We start from the raw sequence: 22,500 nt of genomic DNA on the forward strand, positions 1-22,500 counted from the left end.
GAGTCAGTCACAATTGTTGGACTAAGCAGACACGGGGACCCAAGCCATGTGCAAAGCCTGGGGGAGGGAGGATGCCAGCCCCGGAGAGGGGATAAAGAACAGGGGGCTGAGGAACACACATGGACAATTGACTAAGGAAGAAGAGGAGGGAGATGACTTATGAAGGGGTTAATAATATTGGCTTTCAGATTTATCCCACCAAGCCCTCACACATAAATACCAAAGGAGCAGTTGTCATGTGATGTCCAAGGCAACCAACTGGGCAACTTCGAGAGTGGGAGCACTTACTGTGCAAGTGTCAAATTTGGAAATGCAGACAATTTAACAGCATTTTAATTGGTGTCTCTGTGGAGGTTAGGTGAGGAGGGGGCAGCGTGGAGACCCAGTCAAGAGGGAAGGCAGGAGGTTAGGGCTGGCTATGCGTTGTGTAGTCACAAAGTGATGAGAGGTGCCCCAGGGTTTCCTCTAGCCTCTGGTTTTCAGCTTGAGCCCACCCTACCTGGGACCTAAAACCCTCCTTCCTCCTCTCTCATCGTAATTCGTCCTTCAGGAAAATATCTAGTAAATCCAGGTGTTCTGACCTGCAAAATTCCTGAATTATTTTTATGTCTTATCCCCAAGGAGCATTTTGGTTTGGCTTACATTAAAGGAACAGACTGTTAGGAGTTCTTCAGAAGCCAGTGAACCTTTGGAGGGACACCCACCTTGGCACTCGGGGGACAGGTGGGGACCTGACAACCAGGTCCTGAACTTGCCCCTACACATAACACTGGCTCCAAAGAGAATAACCAATCTCACACTGAAAGTAGCCTGCTTGGGCTTCTGGTTTAAAATAGTGTCTGACTAGCAACCAGTAAGAAGAGGAAAAGAAGAAAAGGAAGGTGGGAGACGGAGGGAGGAAAGAAACATCATTCTGAAGAATCAGAAGAAGAGCAGAACTCTGGAAAGGACTGGATAAAGGATACAGAAAAAGAATTCAAGAAACGGGTATGCTTAATAGAATATAAGAAGATATGGTCTTTATGAACAGGAGTAAACATCTTTAAATAGAAAGGGCTGCAGTGAAAAGGCAATAAAATGATATGAAAAGAGAGCTAGATTACATGGGAAAGGTATCCAGGAAAGCAATACTATACAGCAGCAAATACATCAAAGTTCTTACAATTCTGCATGCCCTTTAACCATCTCCTAGGAATTAATTGTAGGAAATAATCATAGATGTATATAAAGAGAAGCTGCAAGAATGTTTGTTGCAGCACAATTTATAGTATCAATAATTTTGAGAAAAAAATTGAAATGTTCAACAAAGGGGAATTGGTTTAATAATTCATGGTATATCTGGGCAATGAAATATTATAGGCATTAAAAATTACGTTGTGAAATATCAACGTTATTCTATTTCAAGAGCATGGGGAAACAGGCATGTTACATTTGAAAGTAAAAACAAAGCAGTTTGTAAAACATTGTGCTTATTATGAACCCATTATTAAAAATGACGTATGTGTATTCATTAACAGAAAAATGTCTGGAGGATATGTAATTTCTGGATGGTGAAATTATGGTGGTTCAGATTATCTTATTTTTGCTTACTTATATTTCCTAAACTTTTTACAATAAATATATATTACTTTTGTAAGAAGAAAAAAATAATTAGAAGAAACATTCAGAATTAAAATGCATATTAATAGGAGAAAGAAATGCAACTGGTAGTGTGAAAAATCAAATCAATAATGAGGTGGGGGAGAATCTGACAAGTTCTTATGGAATGCAAAGAAAATAGAGATGAAAGCAATAAAAGGGAAGCTGAGATCTTTGGAAGACAGAGAGCCGAGATCCAATAAATGGATAACTGGTGCTCCTGAAGAAGAAACCCGAAAAAAGCCATTCAAGCAAGAATCTAGTATATGATAGGAAATCTTTTTTCTGAGCTATAAACAAACAATAATCCTAGGCATCATGGAAAAGATTCATCTTGATCCAGAGAAGTTAAAAACAAGGGAAGGAAGGAAGGAAGGAAGGAAGGAAGGAAGGAAGGAGGGAGGGAGGGATGGAGGAAGGGAGGAAGGGTGGAAATGGGAGAGGAGGGGAGAGGAGGGAAGATGAATGAACTAACAAAGACCCTGCTCCTAGACATTATCTAGCAAGACTTAAATTATAAATAAAAAGAAAAAAATCCCATAAGCATCCTGGATGAAAAACAAAAAACCACAAAACAGTTTGTCCAGAAAGAAATAAAAGTCTGCTTGGCTTCGATGTCAAATTTCAGAAGGTAACAGAACAAGATTTATAATGTTTTAAAGGAAAAAAGTGTTCTCACCCATATATTTCACATCTTGCCAAGCTGCCCTGTCCTTTGAGCATGAAGATGACAAAAGGACCTGTTTCAGTGTGCAAACCTGCCTCCTGCACATAGCTCCCGAGAGCATAGGGGGTGAGGGCCCAGGTGATCAAGAAGGAAGCTGCCTTCAAGAAGTACAGCTGCAACGACTACGTCAAGACCTCCCTCAGGCCGTCGGGTGCACTTTGCAGCTCCTTCCACTACACCTGTGTTTTCATTCAGTCTTCCCTCCCAGGATGAAGGAACTGGGCTGCAAGGTACCTGCTCTGTGCCCCATCCTGGCTGAGGTCCTAAAACACACCTGCCTCCTCTCCCTTGTCTGCCCTGAAGACACACCTCTGCCCGCACATTGGCTCTTTGGGACCTGGACTCCTGCCTCATTTCTTCTCCAATCCAAGCAGCAGTTCCACTTAGCCTCCTGGAACCCTGTTCAGAATTAGGCTGGCTGCTCTTAGGGCCAGGCTAGCCCGCTCTTTCCAAGGGACACTTGGCCATTCCTTGCTTCACTGATTCAGCACCTTGTCCCATGCCAAGAGCTGGGAGGTGCCCTCAAGGAACTTTGAGGCTAGTTATGGAGAGACGTGTGGCAGACACTCAAGGATGCTTACTCAACACCCTTTCCAATCACCTTCTTAGCCTACTTCTACTATGAGGGCTGGAAAGCCTACTTGAAGTCCCAGTTTCCAACGTAGCTAGGGTGGCCACGTGACACAGGCAAAAGTTCCAAGGAGAGTTTTGTTTCTCTCAAAATAAGGCAAGACTTGCCAGGAAAATATCTTTCCCCTTTGGTCTTCTCTTTTCTTCCTGCCTAGAACACAGATAAGATGCAGAGAGGTTCAGCAGCCACCACGTGATCATGAGACAACAAGCTGGAGGATGAAAGCCACAGTGCTGAGGATGGCGACACAGCGAGAGACCAGGTGTCTCAGAAAGCAGCTGCACCAGCCCTGAGCTGACCATATCTGTATCTCACGTGAGATGAGAAAAATAAGCCCCTGATTGGTTAACATTGCACTTCAATTTTCTGATACTTGCAGCCAAATATGTTCCTAACTGACACAAGATGATAAATTAAGGAATAACAAAACCTCAACTATCAGACAGCTTCATTCTAAATAGTCAAATTATTATAATCTGAGGGTTTTCTGTTTTTAGGCCATAAGACCTTTTCAAAGTATTTTCCAAAATATGTTACACATCAATCTTTTCCTATCATTCTGTGATGAGCTGAAATAGATGGAGAGCTCGTGACTAAGGAAAATACATAGTCCATTTTCTAAATGACCTCACATTTTTCAATATTCTTTTGGCTTTTTATATCTTCTTTGACTCCCCATTACAGTTCTCAATAACCCTACCAATTACAGTCTCTTTTTCCTTCTAATTTTCTGCTATAGGTTTAAAATTACAGGTAGCAAGTTTGCTAGAAGGGATTATAAGCAAGCACTGAGTGAGAATCTGAGGGGTCTTGCCTTCAGAATCAGGGCAGGGCAAGGTAATGCCAGGGACATGAGCTCTCCTCATGAACTTTGAGCCAGATACGTCTTAGCTTCTCAGAAGCCTTTTTGCTTTCTTCTTGATTCTTCACTTTGTCCTGGGTAGGTGAAATTATGAGGACCTGAGATCCAGAAGTTTGAGGTACAAAGCAACAGGCCAAGATAAGTCACAATGTAGCTTATGATTAAGGTGAAATGAACCGCTACAAGCCTGGCGGGGTTATAGACATTCATGGGAGGGAGAGGTTCTGGTGGCCAGAGGGGAAACACTTCATGGTAGAGCCCTGAAGGATGATCAGACCCTGGCTGACAGAAGTGGTCCTTCTAGGAAGGTGATAACACAGGCAAAGCCTCGGAGGCTACTGGGAGGGCAGCATGGTTGGCCAGTGGACTTAGGCAGAAGAGTGGAGACAGATCTAAAGAGGGAAGTTAGGGCTGAAATATAACTTCTGAAGAGCCGGAATTCCTGCCTCTCAGGCCAAGGGACCACAGACAGTCAGCTGAACCCACCTTTGACAGGAACCAGCCTGCAGACGGCCCCTTGTTATTGTGGCCAACACTGATCTTCATGAGCTGCCCCAGATCCGGGGCATCCACTGTGAACTTGTCTTCCGCTCCCTTTTCAAAGTTGTCCTTTTCATTCTCCAGCCTACGCTCACCTGTATGCACAGACACATGAGAAAGTTACAAAGGAGACCAGAGGACGAGAAAGAAACAGCTCCAGACTTTAATGGGCTGCCCACTGAAGGATGGTTTCAAAAGTCACCACGGTGCGAGGTGGTGGGTTGTGACAGGAGGTATGTGGACACTCTCTGTACTTCCACTCGATTTTGCTGTGAGCCTAAAACTGCTCTAAAAAATAAAGTTTATTAATTTAAAAAAAAAGGGCAGCTTCACCCCAAGATCTACAGGCTCCTTAAATCCCTCCAGCCAGCAGTCAAGGCCAAGGCTTGCCTTGTGTGTGGTTTGTGCCCAGGACCCACAACTGGGCTTCTGATTTCTGCCTTAGCCCAGAGTCCCCACCCTAGTAAACTGATTTGCACCCCCATCCCTGGACCCGAGGCCCTGCCTTGTTTACTGGCTGCTGGTCCTGAACTAGGAACACAACCATGGTCGTTGGTCTAGGGGCTGTGGCTGGGACCCTGACATCAGCCAGCAGGCTTCCTTAGGCCTGACTCCTCTGGAAAGCAGTGATGATAAGTATCGTCAGACACTGCTGGGTGTTTAACACGGTCTCTTCCCTCACTTATTCCACGGCACAATCTAGGAGGGAAGTATTGTCAACTCTGTTTTGCAGATGAAGAAACTGAGACTTGGAGAAGTTAAACAACTGGCCAAAAGGCACACAGGTATTGAGCACATAGTTAGGACTCGATCTAACCTGTTCCTTCTACTTTTCAGTTTTCCATTATTACCCTCCAAGGTCTACCAGTCACATTAACCCTTACAACCCCACCTAAGCACCAGCCTTTTGCTTACGCTATTCTGTTTTCTTCCTTTTCCAAAATTTGATTCTTTAAATTTTTCTAAATTTTAAATTGCCACAACTCAAACATATAGATAATAATAATAGTCATCCATGTACCCACCACCCAGATGTAAGAGGTATAACAGATATTAACATTTTGTGTAATTAACTTTAGGCCTTTCTCTTTTTTAAAGGAAATTAAACATGACGGGTAGGTCTAAAGTCTCATGGTCCATCCCTTCCCCCACCACACCCTCCCACAAACAAACACTACAGTCAACTGGTATCCATTGTTCGCATGAATTTTTGCTTGCACATGTATGTATCCATAAAGAAAATATATTATTTTTGAATGTTTAGAATTTTACAGAAATAAGATCATAGTGCACATTGCTCTGTCTTAAGATAAGTTCCTTGTCTGTACAATAGGGATGGTAAGGGCTCCACCTCATTGGGGCTGCTGTGAGAATTAACTGAATGGATGTGTGCAAAGCCCTTAGGGCAGTGCCTGGAGATGGTAGGTGCTGTATAAGGGACGGGGCCGTTGCTATTGCTCCTGTTACCATCATCCTATCATCACACACCCTTGTGCAACTTACTTTTTTTAAGTTAATGTCATGCTTTTGAGATTATTCTGTTGATGCTAGTAACAGAATTCGTCCAACTTCTGTATAATAGTCATTGAATGAAGAAAACACTATTATGTGTTCATTCTTTCACCGATGTACATTTGATTGTTTCTAGTTGATTGCTATTGTAAATAGCACTGAATTGGACTCTCTTGTACTTACCTTCTGCTGCCCATTTGTAAGAACTGATCTGAATAGACACCTATAGAGTTGCCGGGTCCTGACGTATATTCATCTTCAATGTATTAGGTATTGCAAAATTACCTTCCAAAATGGTTGTACTACATCAATTACCACCAGCAGTGCATGAGGATTCCCATTCCCCATAATCATTATTAACACATATATTTAAAATTTTGTTTCAGTGTGTGTACAATGGCGTCTAATTATGGTTTTAATTTGCATTCCCTTGATTATTTGAAAAGGTTAAAAGATTATTTGGAAAGACATTCATATATATATTCAATACATACATTTGAGAGATTGGTTCATATATATATTGGCCATTTAGACCTTGCTCTTCCATAATTTTCCTGTTCATGTACTTTATCATATTTTTCTATTGTCTTTCCTTTGTCTATGGCTTTTAGCATATAGACATTTTTCTTGTTTTAATGGACTTTATCAATATTTCCCTTTGTTGTTTGTGCTTTTAGTGAATTGTTCAAGAAACTCCATCCTAAATTGAGATTTTTAAAAAGACACTCAAAGTTTCTTCTAAAAATTTCATAGTTTGCTTTTTCACATTTAAGTCTCTAGCCCATCTGGAAACTATTTCTGTGTATGAAGAAAGGTAAAAAGATCTACTTTTATCTTTTCTCATATGGTTAGACAATTGTTTAAACATCAGTAGTTGAATATTTCATCCTCTTCCCTCTGATTTATACCACTTTCTGTGTATTTCTAGACTCTTTATTCTATTCGTTTATTTGTTTATCCTTCTATCCATATCTCACTGTTTTAGTTTTTAGAGATCTGAATGTTTTAATATTTGGCAGGGTAAATATCCTCATATTATTAATATTGTAAATATTATTTTCATTATTCAAAGTTATCTTGGGCTAATACTTAGCCCTTTGTGGACATGAATTTTAATAGCAGCTTAAGCTGTGGGATATTGCCTTTTGGGAATTTGACTGAAATTACATTGCATTTATAGAATAATCTGAGAAATTTGGATATCTTACTGAACTTAAGTCTTTTCTCATCCATGAACATAATATATTTTTCCGTATATTTAGTTATTCTTGTGTATCCTTAAGTAGAAATCTTTATTTTTTTCCAGAATGTGCTTTTGCTAGTTTTTCTTAGACATATAATTGCTATTGTAAATCATATATTTTTAAATTAAATATTTGCTTGCTGTTTATGTTAATATTTGTGTATTAATCTTGTATCCAACACCTTTATTAAACTTTCTCATTGGTTCTAATGATTTTTAAGTTCTAATGATTTTATAGATGATCATTAGTTTTTATGAAAATTAAGTTTTATTTCTAAATGGGGCCAGAGGTTGAAGTTTCTTCTTATTTTATTGACTTGTGATCAAAGAATGTTGTCTCTGTGTTATTGATTCACTTGCATTTGTCATTATGCACTTGAAAAGAATGTATTCTCTACCAGTTGGATTTAGGAATCTACATACTTCCATTAGATCAAGGCTATTAACTGTGTTGTTAAAATCTGCACCCATACTAAATTTTTATCCATTTGACTTATCAGTTACTGAGAGTGTTGTATTAAAATCTTCCACTATGATTATGTACTTGTCAAGTTTCTCCAAGAATTTTATTATTTTTTGCTTCACATATTTTGAAAATATGTTGTTAAAACTGTACAAGTTCAGAATTATCATATCTTCCAGGTTAATTGCTCTTTTTGTCATTGTATAATATACTTATTTCTAATGAAGTGTAATGTCTGAAAGTTTAATTTGATGGTTATTAATATAGCAGCACCAGCTTCTTTCTTGTAGTTGATATGTTCCTGGTATACTTTATTCCATTGTATATATTCTCAGACATTTATGTATCATATATTTAAGCTGGATTTTATTTCTTTTAATTTAATATGAGAATATCTATTCTTTAATTGATGAGTTTAGTTTATTTCTATTTATTGTATTATTTACACACTTATCTTACTTTTTGCTAGTAGCCATGCTTTTTTCTTCTTCATTTCCTGACTTCTATTTGGTTGATTGAGTCTTTATTCCCTTTTATTCCCTCCATTGGTTTAGAAATTATACATTTCTATTTGGGGGTGGTTACTTTTACAATTTTAATATGCATACTTGATGTATTAAAGTCTAAAGTTAATCAACTTCTCTGCTCTCCTAGGGTAGGGGAATGGGCTACAACCAAGTTATGTTTTAACTCTCATTATCTCCTTTCTTTCTCAAAGATCACTATCTTTTAGTGTTTAGGGTCCACATTTTCTCATGTCTTGATAACAGTTATTATTAGTATCAGTTTTTATAGTCAATGCTTGCTTAAATTTGTTATATAATTATCATTTTGGGGGCTCACCTTTGTTTCTTGCATCTCACACTTTTCTTCTGGGTACAATTTTCTTTTTCTTAAAGCATATCCTTCAGTGGTTATTTAAGCGTGGGTCTATGAGTGAGTGGTCAGTCCTATTTCTCTTTGTTTGCTTGGAAATCCATTAATTTTGCCTTCACTCTGGAATGATAACCTAGTTGAGGACAGAATTCTAGGTTGATATATGTCCTTGCTCAGAAGATTGAAGTTTGGGGGTTTTTTTTGCTTTTTCTTCGTTTTTTTTTTTTTTTTGCGGTACGCGGGCCTCTCCCTGTTGTGGCCTCTCCCGTTGCGGAGCACAGGCTCCGGACGCACAGGCTCAGCGACCATGGCTCATGGGCCCAGCCGCTCCGCGGCATGTGGGATCTTCCCGGACTGGGGCACGAACCCACGTCCCCTGCATCGGCAGGTGGACTCTCAACCACTGCGCCACCAGGGAAGCCCTGTTTGTTTTTTGTTTTGTTTTTGCTTTTTTTATTTTGGCCATGCCACACAGCTTATGGGATCTTAGTTCCATGACCACTGGACCACCAGGGAATTCCCAGAAGATTGAAGATATTATTCCATAAACTTATATCCTCTATAGCTTGCTGATAGGAATTTGCTATCAATCTAATTGTGTTTATAGAAAATAATCCACCAAATCTGGTTACTTTTAAGATCTTTCTCTTGGCCTTTGGCTTCACTACAATGAATCTAAATGTGGATCTGTTTTTATTTATCATGTTCAGTGTCTTTTGTTACTTTAATCTGAAGAGTCATATCTTTGCTTAATTCTGAAAAAACGTGATCAGCCATTATCTATTCAAATATTTCCTCTCACCTATTCTATATATTCTGTTTCTGAAACTCCTGTTCAACGTGTCAGAACTTATTCTCTCCTCCACATCTCATGACCTCTCACTGATATTTTCCAACCCTTTATGTCTCGGCCACATCTGCATGTTTTGTTTATATTTCTCTTACAGTTCAATAATTCTCTATTCAACAGTTTCTAATTGTGTTGTTTAACCCATCCATTAAGTGTTTATATTTAGTAACTATATTTTCGTTTACTGTATTTCTGTTTGCTATATTTTTCATAGTGCCTTGTTGTTTTCCTTAACTGTTTCCTTCATGTCTATAGACAGTTTAAACATACTTAAGTTATAGCCTTTCTCAGATTACTGTATTACCTGAAATTCTGGAAAATTTAATCTTATTGTCTGTTGTGTCTATTGATGGTTAGTCATGGTGGATTGTGTCCTTGAGTGTTTTGTAGTTTTGGAACGTGAACTCATCTCCAGTACTTTATCTGTGGGAATCTCATGAAGTCTTGCAAGTGCTTCTGCCAAGCACCGAAGGGTATTACTGGCATGGAACGAATTTTCTGTGCCTGAAGGGGAGGGTACCCAAATCACACTTGTAGTGTAAAATCAGACCTCAAGCCCACATGTGTGTAAGCCTAAGATATCAATTTCCCATCAACTGTCTTTTTAATCTGGAGTTCTTACAGAGATAAGTTTACTATACTGATGAGCAATTTTTTTCCTAGTCTATTTTTTCACTGAAGATGTTCCTGTGAACTTCAGGGATCCTGGCTTTATGTGTGGTTCTAATTTTTTGCATATTTTGCCTCATACAGAGCCAAAATATCATTTTCTGACCCCAAATGTGTATGGAAATCCATCCTGTAGATTGTTGAACATAAAGGCTCCCTGATTCCAAGATCCACAGCATCAATTCACAGCTGATACTTTAGTTTAAGTTCTCTCTTCATTTCTGACACCTGGAGATTTCTCTTTTTTCTTAAAATCCCAGCAATGCATTTTTATTATTTAATATACTGTGTCCAAAATTCATGTCTTTGTAGCTTTCTAATTCCTATAGTATTCCCTTAAATTGGCAGAAGCAGGACAACACCACCTGTCTCAGTTCTGCTGGCCTGAACTTCCTTCCAACACCGGAAGCTGTGTCTGTGCCCTCAGTTCCTGCTCCACCTAGGAGGCCAAGTGTAAGTCTATCCCCTGGCCCCATTCTTGTCTGCCCCAAATCATGCAGTGAATCAGGCCATGCCCAGTCACATCCCAAAATATAATTCAAGATGGGCATGGAGCCTAGGGAGAGAGATAGAGAGTAAGTGAGGATGAGTCCCCTGGAGATGTGGAGCCTGGGTCTGTTCTAGGATGCAGGATGATTTTAAATCAACCAAAAATCCAAGCACAACTTACTCTGAAAACACACCACACACACAAACTTGACAAGATGGACACCATGCTGCCCAAGGAAGGCCATGACAAACCACGTCACAAGAAGAAGAGAGAGGCTCAACAGGAGAGCCTAGAGGAGACTGGAGTTGCCTTCCTCTTCCAGGAGGGTGGAAAACAGCCCACTTAAGAAGTAGTTCTGGGCATGGCTTTTGAAGAAAGGATTTCAAACCCATTACCTGTGTCTCCATACTCTCCAAAGATATTGATGAAGATGTCAGCATCAGTCCCTGCACCAATGACATCACCAGTGTACAGCTTGACTTCATACTTGTTACCTGGAGATGAAGACAGAGAAAGTCTCAGCTCATTCAGGTCCTGAGTAGAGAAGAACAGAGGCCAAAGTAGCTACCAACCATCCACCCTTCCCTCCAGCAATGCATGAATTGTCACCATTACTTTCAATAACCAAGCAAGACACAAGTCGCCTGACGTTGGTTCTAAATGGTCATGGCTGAACTGCGTGCAGAGCAGAAATCAGAGGTAGAGGGGACTTCTGTTTTTATCTACTAACTTGTTGCCTTGAGATGCATGAATCAACCCAAATACAACCAACCCACCACCAGCGTTTCTCCTCTGGATACTGAAATGATTCCCACTGGGTCCCCAGCCTCTACTCTGTCTTCTCCAATCTGTTCTCTATGCTGCATCACAGTATAAAAATTCATGGGGTAAAATTGATTATGCAAATAAAAATCGAATTTATATGTAAGTTGTCAAGGCCATAACCAATGCAAAGACCAGAGGAACCAATAATAGCTAGCAAATGCATGTTCAGGCATTACCTAATTTAAAGACCTGTATCAGCTTCCTGTATCTTTGCTCCATTTATTGAACAGAAATCCATTCTCTGTAACCCCAAAATGCTTAAGCCTTGGCCATGGCCTCAAGTCAGGGGGTGGTGGAGCTCAAGGTAAACTTGACAACATGTTGAGCCCTGCCCGGGTCTCCCCAACCGGAGCCTGCCTTAGGGTGAGGTAGCAAAAGCCAAGGATTGCTATGTGGTGTGAAATGGAGATTCCTCTAGATTTTCTTCGGGTGCCAAGAATTCTAAGGGCTGAGGCAACCTTCCCTTCCCTTTCCCCTTCCTATAATAGCTTTCTATTTTTCATGTACCAGAATCATTTTTTTTTAGATGTCTTATGAAGCTGATAAAAATTAGAGCTGTTTTAATTGAGGCCCAAATCAGAGCCCCTCTGCCCACCTCCTCCCTAGAGCCTTCCTTCATGTCCCAGCCCCCACGTGTCTTGCTCCTCTGTGTTGCTTGGCTCTGCCATGTTCTCTGTGTCAATGATTTCCAAGTTTCACCATCTCCTCCTTGTGCTGTTTGCTGTTTCCTGCAGGTGAGAATTCTATGTTCCTCAAGAACTTAAAAGAGGTCTGGGAGCAGGACTTCCTTCTCTCATATGGCTTCTCTCACAGCCCCTAGCACAGTGCTGGGCACATATTAGAGTCTCACTGAGTATGTTGAAAAGCTAATTGAATTGAATTTCCTAAATCTCAAAGTCTCATGAAGTTGCTCAGGGCAAAGGACTGAGGTGGGGAGGTGAGAAGAAATCTAATTTCATCCCTTCCCATCTCGAATCCTGTCTAGCAGTACAGGGCTGCCCTCTAGAGATGACACAGTGCAGAATCCTGCAGGGGACCCACGGAGGACACTCCACCCGCACAGCCCTGATGGCTGGCCTTTGACATGCTGAGGACATTGAGCCAAGAAGGAGCAAAGTCTTCTCTTTCTCTCCTCAATCTTTACTTGGTGAAACCCATCCAGGGAGAGGGAAGACCCTCCAATCTTTGTCCCCAAATGAAGGCTTCAGTAGGACAGTTGTTCTCAGATTCCCACCCCTTCTTGCTTCACCACTAAGACTCTTCTGAGACGGGACACGGAGCCAGGGCCTTCAGAAGAGTCCAGACAGGCAAACCCCGGCTCAGTGACTTGAAACTTGGGCCACATTCAGGCTCCCTGGGGAGCTTGTTAACAAGGCAGATTTCCAGGTTGCCTTCCAGGGACGCTTCATCAGGGGGTTCATCCAGCGAATCCCGTTCTTGATCATCCTCCAAGGTGCACAGGCCTCCTGCAGGAGTTCTTTCCTCCTCTGGCTGGCAGGGCCTCTGAGAGCCACTCACTTTGGTTCAAGTCCTTTCTCAGGTGCAGTCCAGGGCTCACTTCACACAGAGGCAAAACCCCTCTGCAGGGCCGGTGGTGCCAGGGTGGCATGGGGACTGGGAGAGGCTCTGAAGGCCACTGCTGAGCTTCAGTCAGAGGGGCAACAGGACCCCAAAGGGAACTGGGCACAGTGAAGCAGGAGAAAGGATGAGGGGGCTAGGGAATATTTGTGGAAGGAGTAGCAGACACTCTGAATCATTCCAGAAGGCGGAATTTGAATTAGTGGGTTGAATTATAAAGAGGAATATTTTAGCTCACCAAAAGAAACATTTTCTAATATGTAGGGCTATCCAACAAAGGACTGGGATGCCCTCGGGGGAAGTGAGTTTCCCAATCCCAGAGACACCTAAGCAGTCACTCTATGCCAAGCACATTGGTGGGGAGCCACCTGTCAGGGATGCTGTGGAGAAAATGGCAGAGGTGAGGGATGTGAGAACACTGAGGGTCCTCTTCAATCTGCAATTCCACAACATTTGACCAGGAAAGGCAGCCTTGCAGACTATGGAGGGAAGCCAGGAGAACAAGGAAGCATCTCAGAGGATGGGAGAGGTACCCAAGTCCCATGCAGATGAGGCCCGGAAAGCAGGAGCCCATGAAGCGCTTTGGGAACACACATCCTCATCCTTGGAAAGACCAGAGAAGCAGAGTATCAGGACCTAAGTGAGGCAGCAGGATGATAAGCCAAGGGTAAGGGGCCAATAGGCCAGAGAAAGCTTCTAGGCCTTGCCAGGCGAGGCTATCAGGGGCCCGTGCCCGGGGATCAGGAAGCCAGATGAACAGAATGCAGGAGGAAGTCGATTCTGGAACAAGGCTAGACTGTCTTCTAAACTCTGTGGAACTTTCTACAGCAGGATGAGGTGCTGGGTCCCCATGTAGCTGGCTGGATGGATAGAAGATGACCCTTGATCACACTGAGGAGTGGCCAAGAACTGCCTTTTAAATCTGCTCTTTAAAAGGCCCCATACGGCTTCCCTGGTGGTACAGTGGTTGAGAGTCTGCCTGCCAAGGCAGGGGACACGGGTTCGAGCCCTGGTCCAGGAAGATCTCACATGCCCCAGAGCAACTAGGCCCGTGAGCCACAACTACTGAGCCTGCGCGTCTGGAGCTTGTGCTCCACAACAAGAGAGGCCACGACAGTGAGAGGCCCACGCACTGCGATGAAGAGTGGCATCCGCTCACCGCAACTAGAGAAAGCCCTCGCACAGAAACAAAGACCCAACACAGCCAAAATAATTAATTATAAAAAAAAAAGGCCCCATAGACAGACAAAGAAGCTTCTTTTGTTACTGTTCTCTCTCCCTTTTCCCATATTTCCTCTTCAGGCAGAACCCCATAATATCTGATTTGCCATTTTCCAAGCAAGCCCTAGGGCCCAGCGCCCATTCTAAGTTGTGATGAACTGCATATATTGATGAGAGAATAAAGCAGGGCTCCGTTCCCTCACCATTGGCAAACGGCCAGCACAGTACAGCAAGGCTTCCTCTTAAGTGTTCACATGAGAGCCCCCCAATTTCCCGTGATCAGAGTTTCAACAAACGCAAACTTGCCTTTCTGGCACAGTGGGTGGTTCGGCCAGGGGGAAAGGGGAAGGGCCAGGAAAAATCCCTGCCCCAGAGGCCAAGGGAGCAAGGCAGTCTGGAGAAAGATGACGAGAAGAAAGGTGGAAAGAAGAGGCCAGGAATGACTCACCTTCCCTGGCAAATAATACTAAATCTTCACACAGGGGTTGCAGTTCACAAGGCACTTGCATGTCCTTGATGGAGTCTGATCCATGCAAGGGCCACGTGAGGAGGGCAGGTACTGTGAACATTCTTACTGACAGACGAGGTACCGGGGCTCAGAGAGCAAGGTGGCTTAGCTGAGGACACACAGCTGCTAAATGTTGCCAGCAGGGCTCAAAGCCATGTCTCTTGTTTCCAAATCCAGGGCTGTTTCCAGAATACCTCATGGGCTCTCATGCTCTTGGCCAGAGGTCAGCAACATTTTTCTGTAAGTGCCAAATAATAAATATTCTAGGGCTTGCAGGCTTCCTGTGTCATGGAATATTCTTCTTGTTTGGATTTCTTTTCAACCCTTTAAATATGTAAAAGCCTTTCTAGACTCATGGTCCACACAAAGACAGGTAGAAGACCGGGTGTGGCCACCCCCTGCCCTGTGTCCTCTTGTGCTCTCAGGCACCGTCCTGTGTGTTTCTGGCAGAGGACTGCAGGCAACTCTGCTCTCTGTGGCCTGGATGGGAACGGAGCTGCCTGGCTCAGGGGAGTCAGCTGCTGGTTGCAGGATAATCACAGCACAACCTAACCACTAGCTAAGCAGCTCAGGGCTCTGACGGTGGCGGAACTGTTGCCCTTTCTCTGTTGGGGTGGAAGGGGTGAGAAGGAGCAGGTCCTGTGCTCCGTTTTTCCTGCTCTTACAACGTTGTGTGACTAGGCTGAGCCTGCTGTTCCCTTGAGTCCAGTGGAGAAGGGGGTCTGGTCTGGGGTTTTCTGAAGGTGGGGACGATGGCAGGTCCAGTTCTGCAACCTTTGGCGTTATGCCTTTCAGTTCATTGCCTGGTTGTGAACGAGCAAGGAGCAGAGATGGGGAGAGAGGGGAAGGTCAGGCTGGAGGAGGGACTAACAAGGAGTTCATCCCCCTTCCTGAGTGAGCATGGGAGAAACAGGGACTAGCGATGGCCCACCCCAGCCCTAAAGTTGGCCTGTGGTTTACCCATTTGGCATATTATGTGTTATAAAATTCTCCCTAGAACTGATTTCTCTCTGGCCTTTCAGCAGGATTACCGTTAGCCCAAATGGTGCCTTTGTGCAAATTAGATAAAGGGATCCCTTCCTCGAGACACATTACTGCCATCTGTTGGATAACTGTCATAATAAATGCATAAATCTACAAGCTCTATGATGTGAAAGCTGTCTCCTTACATAGTTGCACTTGTGCAGTGCATAGCCTGTACATCTGAACCCAGCAACCCTACCTTTCAGGTAGTAGCCTCCTTCCACTAAAGGTCAGCGGGAGCTCGGAGTGGACAAACTAATTGAAACGTTTGATCTGAACAATATACAACAGATACAGATCACGGTGCCGATCACCTGGTGCCTTCCAAAGCCAAACAGCGTTGAGCTGGGGTGCTGTACAGATAGTAACATTTACAGCTTAAAGACAGATTGCTACCTCAAGGCCACATCATTGGGTTGTCTGTGTCCTTCTTGCCCTGCCCAGGGGACACCCAAGTCCAGCCTTGCCCTTGTCCTTTTTTGCTTCTGCACGCCCCATTGCAGAGGCACAAGGCTACTCCCTCCAAACAGGAAATCTGTCCCCTGCGGACCAGCCGGAAGCTGCCTGTGCGGGCTTCCAGAAAAGGCAGGCACTGGCAGGCCCCAGACGCCTCCTGCGGCGCCGGGTGTACCAGCGGCTCCCACAGCCTCCCCAGCGCGCTGTCTGGAACAGTCAGCACACAGCAGTGACGGGACACATCTCCAGAGAGCAACCCTGGGTGGCAGGGGGAAGCAGAGCCCTGAGGGGGCCGGAAGCCCCAAGTCCTGGTGCCGCGTGCATAACTGAGCCAGCTGAGCTGCTTATCGTGTGCCCAACAGCAGAAGCCTAGCAAAGACCCCATAACTAAGCCTCTGGCCCACTTGCCAAGGAAGAGGCCATCCCATCCCCAACGTGGTTTGAGCCTCCGAGAAGCTCACGTGGTCCAGGCTTTTTCAGGAAGCAGAGAATCATGAATGAGCTAATGATGAGCTGCCTGAGTTGCTTTCCCTGCCTTTTGCCCATCCCCAGATCCTGTTTAATTAGAAAGTGGCTTTATTTATTTTGGCAGGTGAGACTGGGGAGGAGGGCTGGAAGGAGGATGACGGGTCTTGATTTTACCCCACCCCCAACCACATCTGCCAGGTTCACACCCTGACACCCGGCACTTCCGCTCACCCAGAGCAAGGATGCCAACACACAGAAGTGAGATCTCACAGGCGCTGCGTGGGAGGAGATGAAAATGGCAGGGAGACAGATTCGGGGGGGCTGCCCTGGGGGTGGAAGCCGAGGGGGAACGCTCTCCCCCCAGCCAGGGAATGCCCCTAACTACTCAAGCCTGCATGGGTATGGGGAGAATGTGGTCTGCAGAACCCAAGGATGGGCAGCAAGGCTCCATGCTGAGAGCTAGGTCATGGCCACTGATCAGTGAATGCCCTCCCAGGCCCATGGGCTCGAATTCTCCCTCCCCCAGTGCTGTCCCCAGACAGTTTCCTCCTTCTTCCCTCGAGTCCAGAGGCCCAAATCTCTCACCTAGATTCACCCTATTCTTTAAACAGGACTGGAACACCTCTGCTTTCTCTATAAGGCCCTCGACCTCGCTGCCCTTGCAGACACACCCACTAATCAATAGATAGCTAGTGGGAAGCAGCCACATAGCACAGGGAGATCAGCTCGGTGCTTTGTGACCACCTAGAGGGGTGGGATAGGGAGGGTGGGAGGGAGGGAGACGCAAGAGGGAAGAGATATGGGAACATATGTATATGTATAACTGATTCACTTTGTTATAAAGCAGAAGCTAACACACCATTGTAAAGCAATTATACTCCAATAAAGAATTTTTTAAAAAAATAGATAATAAGAGCCTCCAGGGCTTACTGAGAACGTAGTGTGGGCCAGCACACCTATTATCTCCTGTAATCCTCGCAATGACTATTGTCACCATCCACCGATGAGGCAATCTGTGGAAGCAGGGGGTTGACACAAGTTTTCACAGTTGGAAAAGATTGAAACCCACACCTGGACTCAAGGGATCCAGACAAGAAGGCTCTCTCCTTAGCTGTCATTACACCCACCCTACCGGCTGTAGCTTAAACCCCAGATTCTCTCTGAAGGGCCCTACCTCCCAAGCCCTAAGTGCTCCATTCCAGAACTTCTGGGGTCTGCATCACTTATTTGGCACTTAACACTTGCTAGAACACAGGCCAAGGGTTGAACTCAGCCGAGCCTGGTTACACAACATTAAAACATCACTCAGTCATGAATAGTCGCTCTCGGGTGGTAATCAAGAAAAAGTACTCTGCACTTTTCATCCCCCCCACCCCCAAATAAATATGCAGCTCATATATTTCCTAGGAAACTGTGATGTCAGCCTAATGCTATCAGGTGTTTGACAGTATTGAGTAGATAAGCTTTTACTCCACCTCATGCTCACCTCCCTCACTGCCAAGCCCCACGGAGCTATTTCCACACGCACCCCCATTGCTCGCCTGCCCCACTCCTGCTGCGCTGCCGAAGGTCCTTCCCTTCCACGTGCGCCCTCAGCCGCTGTGGCTGCATTTCCGCTCTTTCCAGCCCAGATTCCACTCCATTGCTGGAGTTTATCCTCCCACAGTGCTGGGAAGCCAGCACTTCTCAGTTGCTGCCCGAGGTGAGTAATACATGTCAAAAGACTTATCATTCTGTGAACCCCTTGAGCCAACAATTCAATCCCTGGGCATAGCAATCAGTTTATGCTAGGAAAGAATTGTGTTCGTGGATTACCTAAAAAGACGGCTATCACAGCACGGTTAGTAATAACAAGAAATTGAGAACAACTTAAAGATATCCAAAATGAGGGATTGTTGGGGGTGAATTATAGTATTCACTCATTCATGAAATACCATGCAGCCATTTAAAATAATAGTTTAGAAGATTAGTCAATGCTATTAAGTGAAAAAAATTGGATATAAATCTGACTATAATACAATACCATGTTTCATCAATACATAGTGTTTAATACATTCACGCACAAAAAAAGAATAGAAAAGAAATTCACCAAAATGTTAACAGAGGTGTCTCTAAGGCTGTCCTACACAGTGATTAAGTTCAAGTCTCTGGGTTCACTTTTGGCTCCTTTACTTATAAACAAATTACTTAACCTTTTTGTGCCTTTGTTTCCTTCATCTGCAAAATGGGGATGTGATAATACCTCCCTATGTCAGAAACATACAAACAGCTTATACAGCTTAATTTAAAAAAAAAAAGAAAACAAAACAAAGAAACCAATCAAAACATGGGCAGAAGACCCGAATAGACATTTTTCCGAAGAAGACATATAGGCACATAAGGCCAACAGGCACATGAAAAGTTGCTCAGCATTGTTAATTATTAGAGAAATGCAAATCAAAACTACAGTGAGGTAACACCTCATTCCAGTCAAAATGGCCATCACCAAAAAGTCTACAAATAACAAATGCTGGAGAGGGTGTGGAGAAAAGGGAACTCTCCTACACTGTTGGTGGGAATGTAAATTGGTACACCCACTATGGAGAACAGCATGGAGGCTCCTTAAAAAACTGAAAATACAGTTACCATATGACCCAGCAATCCCACTCCTGGGCATATATCTAGAGAGGACAAAAACTCTAATTTGAAAAGATACATGCACCCCAATGTTCACAGCAGCACTATTTACAATAGCCAAGACATGGAAGCAACCTAAGTGTCCATCAACAGATGAATGGATAATGAAGATGTGGTACATATATACAACGGGCTATTACTCAGCCAGAAAAAAAGAATGAAATAATGTTATTTGCCACAACATGGATGGACTCAGAGATTATCACATTAAGTGAAGTGAGACAGACAGAGAAAGAAAAACATCATATGATATCACTTATATGTGGAATCTAAATAAATGGTACAAATGAACTTATTTATGAAACAGAAACAGACATAGAAAACAAACTAATGGTTACCAAAGGGGAAAGAAGGGGAGGGATAAATTTGGGATTAACAGATACAAACTACTATATATAAACTAGATAAACAACAACGAGCTACACTCTAACACAGGGAACTATATTCAATATCTTGTAATAACCTATAATGGAAAAGAATATGAAAAACACTTGATGCTCAGGGGAGAGGTCAAGTAGGAAACCATGGGTGGCTGGAATGGACACCCACAGGCCAAGGCAATACCTGGATCATAAACTCCCATTTTCATGATTAAATAATACAGCTCTGCGAAAGTGCAATTTCCAAAAATAGAAACAAAGGTTATTATAAACACCTATTTGAAAACCAAAATAACCAAGTGTGGGGCAAATATACAATTCCATGCATTCCCCCAAAGGTTCTGGCTGGTTGGTTGAAAGAGAATGTTGCTGGCAGTGGTCTCAGGGAACCTGAGGCCACAGTGAAGCTGCGAATTTGAGGGTCTGTCCCCAGCTTTGTGAATGAGACACTGTGCCACCAAGACCCATCAGTTCCTAAAGTGCCCTCATTCTGTTTGAAAGCCTGGTGAACTCCTCACCCATGAAGTCACAGATTGAGCATCACCTCCTCTATGAAGCCCTCCTGATTCCTCCTTCCTCTATGCTTCCGTTGGCCTGGGTCATCCCCCACCTACAACATTCTATCCCTTTGTACTGTGATTATTTACTGGCCGGACTCTCTCCCCCTCTAGACTCTAAGCTCCGACAGAGAAAAGGCCTTACATATTTACCCTGAGCCCGGGATCTGGTGCAGAGAAGATTCCCAACAAATGCGCACTGCCCACTGAATCACTGAATGACACTGGAGGAGCATGAGCCGGCCTCTTGAGCCCAAGGCTCTAGCTCTGCCTATAGGTACACTGTGTGACCAAGAGCAGCTTGCTCAACTTCCCTGGGCTTCCGATCTCTTCTCTGGAACACGGAGGAGGGTAGATAAGGTCGTTTTGGGTACTGAAATTATCTGGTACTCTTCACTGGGGCCTCATTCAAAGCAGTTCTCTTCTTCCCACTCTTTCCGGAGATGACTTTCTGCGATGCTAGGTGGCAGCAGATGGGGTGGGTGGGAAGCTGCTGTGAAGTTCAGAGGAGGAGAGCTGCGGGGCTGGCCCTGCTCTCCCCACCCCGAAGCCCTCGTGGCTGTGAGTCCGTGGGCCCAGGACCACCTCTGTAGGGTTCCGAGGAACCATGATTCCCATGAAACAGCCACAGCAAATAGAGCTAGGGGACCCTGAGTAACATTTGAGCTGGGTTCAGGGGAAATGTCAGGGAGAGGGAAGGGGTTTGGGAAGAGCGGTGCCCCTCGCAAGCTTTGGCTGCCGTCAAGGTCATGAGCCTATCCCCAGGTGTCTAGATGAGCCTGCCGGATTCTAGAGGGGATCCTGACGCTTAGTGCCTCCAAAGTCCTTTCTTAGTCTGAGAGGCCAGAATCTTGAGTCTGTGCATCTCAGTGTCAGCGCAAGCCTAGATGTGGAAGAAGCAGCAGGGGGAGAAACACTGGCTTTGTAACAACAGCGACAACCAGACTTGCCTCATGTACTGAGCATTTATTCTATGTTCTGCACTGCACTAAGTCCTTTAACGTTCACTCCCCTAATTAACCAGCTCAAGCACTTTCTGAAGTGGGAATTAATGTTATCCCCACTTTACAGACGAGGAAATAGAGGTAGAGAGATTAAGGCATCTGTTCATGCTTAACTGGTAGAAAGGCAGAGCCAGGTTTTGACCACAAAGATTGCGGGTTCAGAGACAGAGCTCTTGGTGGGGAGATGCGCATGTGCAAAAGAATAGAAAGTAGGGGGTGGGGATGAAATGTGGAAGAAGCATCCACTGTAGAAGGGGAGGGGCCAATCTCCTCCTGCCTCCGTAGAGGAAGGCTAGCCCCAGACAATCCTCTGTTGGCCTGTGGCTTGTGAAAATAAACACTCTACTAGTACTGAAAAGACCCAAGAGGCCATCTGGTGCCCCTACTCCACAGAGGAAGAAACTGAGGACAGGAGAGGAACTGAGCTCTGCCCCATGTCCCATCCCTGCTGGGGGCAAAGCCAGAACTAGAACTCAGGGTGCACAGCCCATGTGCTTTCTGACCCAGAGAGCTATATTTTTAAATTAATGATCTAACTACTCTATGATATCATCCAGTAGAATCTGGGAGTAGGTCAGGGCTGCCGGTTTATTTGGCAGGGCTCTCACGATGGGTGTCTTTTGCATCAGTCACCCAGGCTGCTTGCATTTGCTCCTGTACCATGCAGTTCTCTGGCTGGTCCGTAATCCACTGCAGGTCAACACAACCTGCACATGCCCCTAAGACGTTAATCACGATCCCTTTCTTGTGCTGTCCTTTTTTCAAATGCACCCTGGGCACCGTGCCCAACACAGTCTTGCCAAGACCTGGTACACACCCGGAGCTGTGTGATAATCATTGTGTAGCACAGCCTGGGCTGGAAATTATAACCCAGTTACCTGATGAAATAAACAGGAGTGGAAACAGTGATTGTGCCAGAGGAACGCAATGTCATTTTTACCTAGTCCCCAGCTCTGGGCAACTTTGGGCCCCCAGCACTGGCTGTCTCATTTGGTAGAACCAAAAAGAAAAAAAAAGCCAATCCATTTGCTCCAGACTGGGAAGCAATGAGAACGTCATCTGCCTCCCCGCCGCCTGCACACTGCATGCAGCCCACCTGCCCAAGCTGTTGCTCCTCCTTGTGGGCTCCCTTTCCTCCAACTACCAGCCCCTCAGTCTCTTTGGAGCACAACACAAAACTGGTTGCAGGCGTATTTATTATTAATCCACCAAAGAAAACTAAACGCTCCTTAGAAGGTTTGTCCCTAACGAACAGGTCCCAGCTGGGAGCAGGGGTGGTGGCCGGACCCACCTCACTCCGGGC

The 22,500-nt window shown here is 44.4% G+C and overlaps 1 protein-coding gene across 1 annotated transcript in view; it reads right to left on the reverse strand.

Annotated features, from left to right (window-relative positions):
• Positions 1-22,500, reverse strand: part of LOXHD1 (lipoxygenase homology PLAT domains 1) — a 195,071-nt gene that overhangs the window by 146,337 nt on the left and 26,234 nt on the right. Inside the window, exons 5-6 of the mRNA XM_024734711.1 lie at positions 10,897-10,995; positions 4,345-4,493 (exon numbers count right to left, since the gene is read on the reverse strand). Coding sequence (XP_024590479.1) covers positions 4,345-4,493; positions 10,897-10,995 — 248 coding nt within the window. The remainder of the gene's footprint in view (positions 1-4,344; positions 4,494-10,896; positions 10,996-22,500) is intronic.

Source organism: Neophocaena asiaeorientalis, unplaced genomic scaffold (genome assembly GCF_003031525.2).
Source record: "Neophocaena asiaeorientalis asiaeorientalis breed wild unplaced genomic scaffold, Neophocaena_asiaeorientalis_V1.1 scaffold322, whole genome shotgun sequence".
In the NCBI taxonomy this organism is placed as follows: domain Eukaryota; kingdom Metazoa; phylum Chordata; class Mammalia; order Artiodactyla; family Phocoenidae; genus Neophocaena; species Neophocaena asiaeorientalis.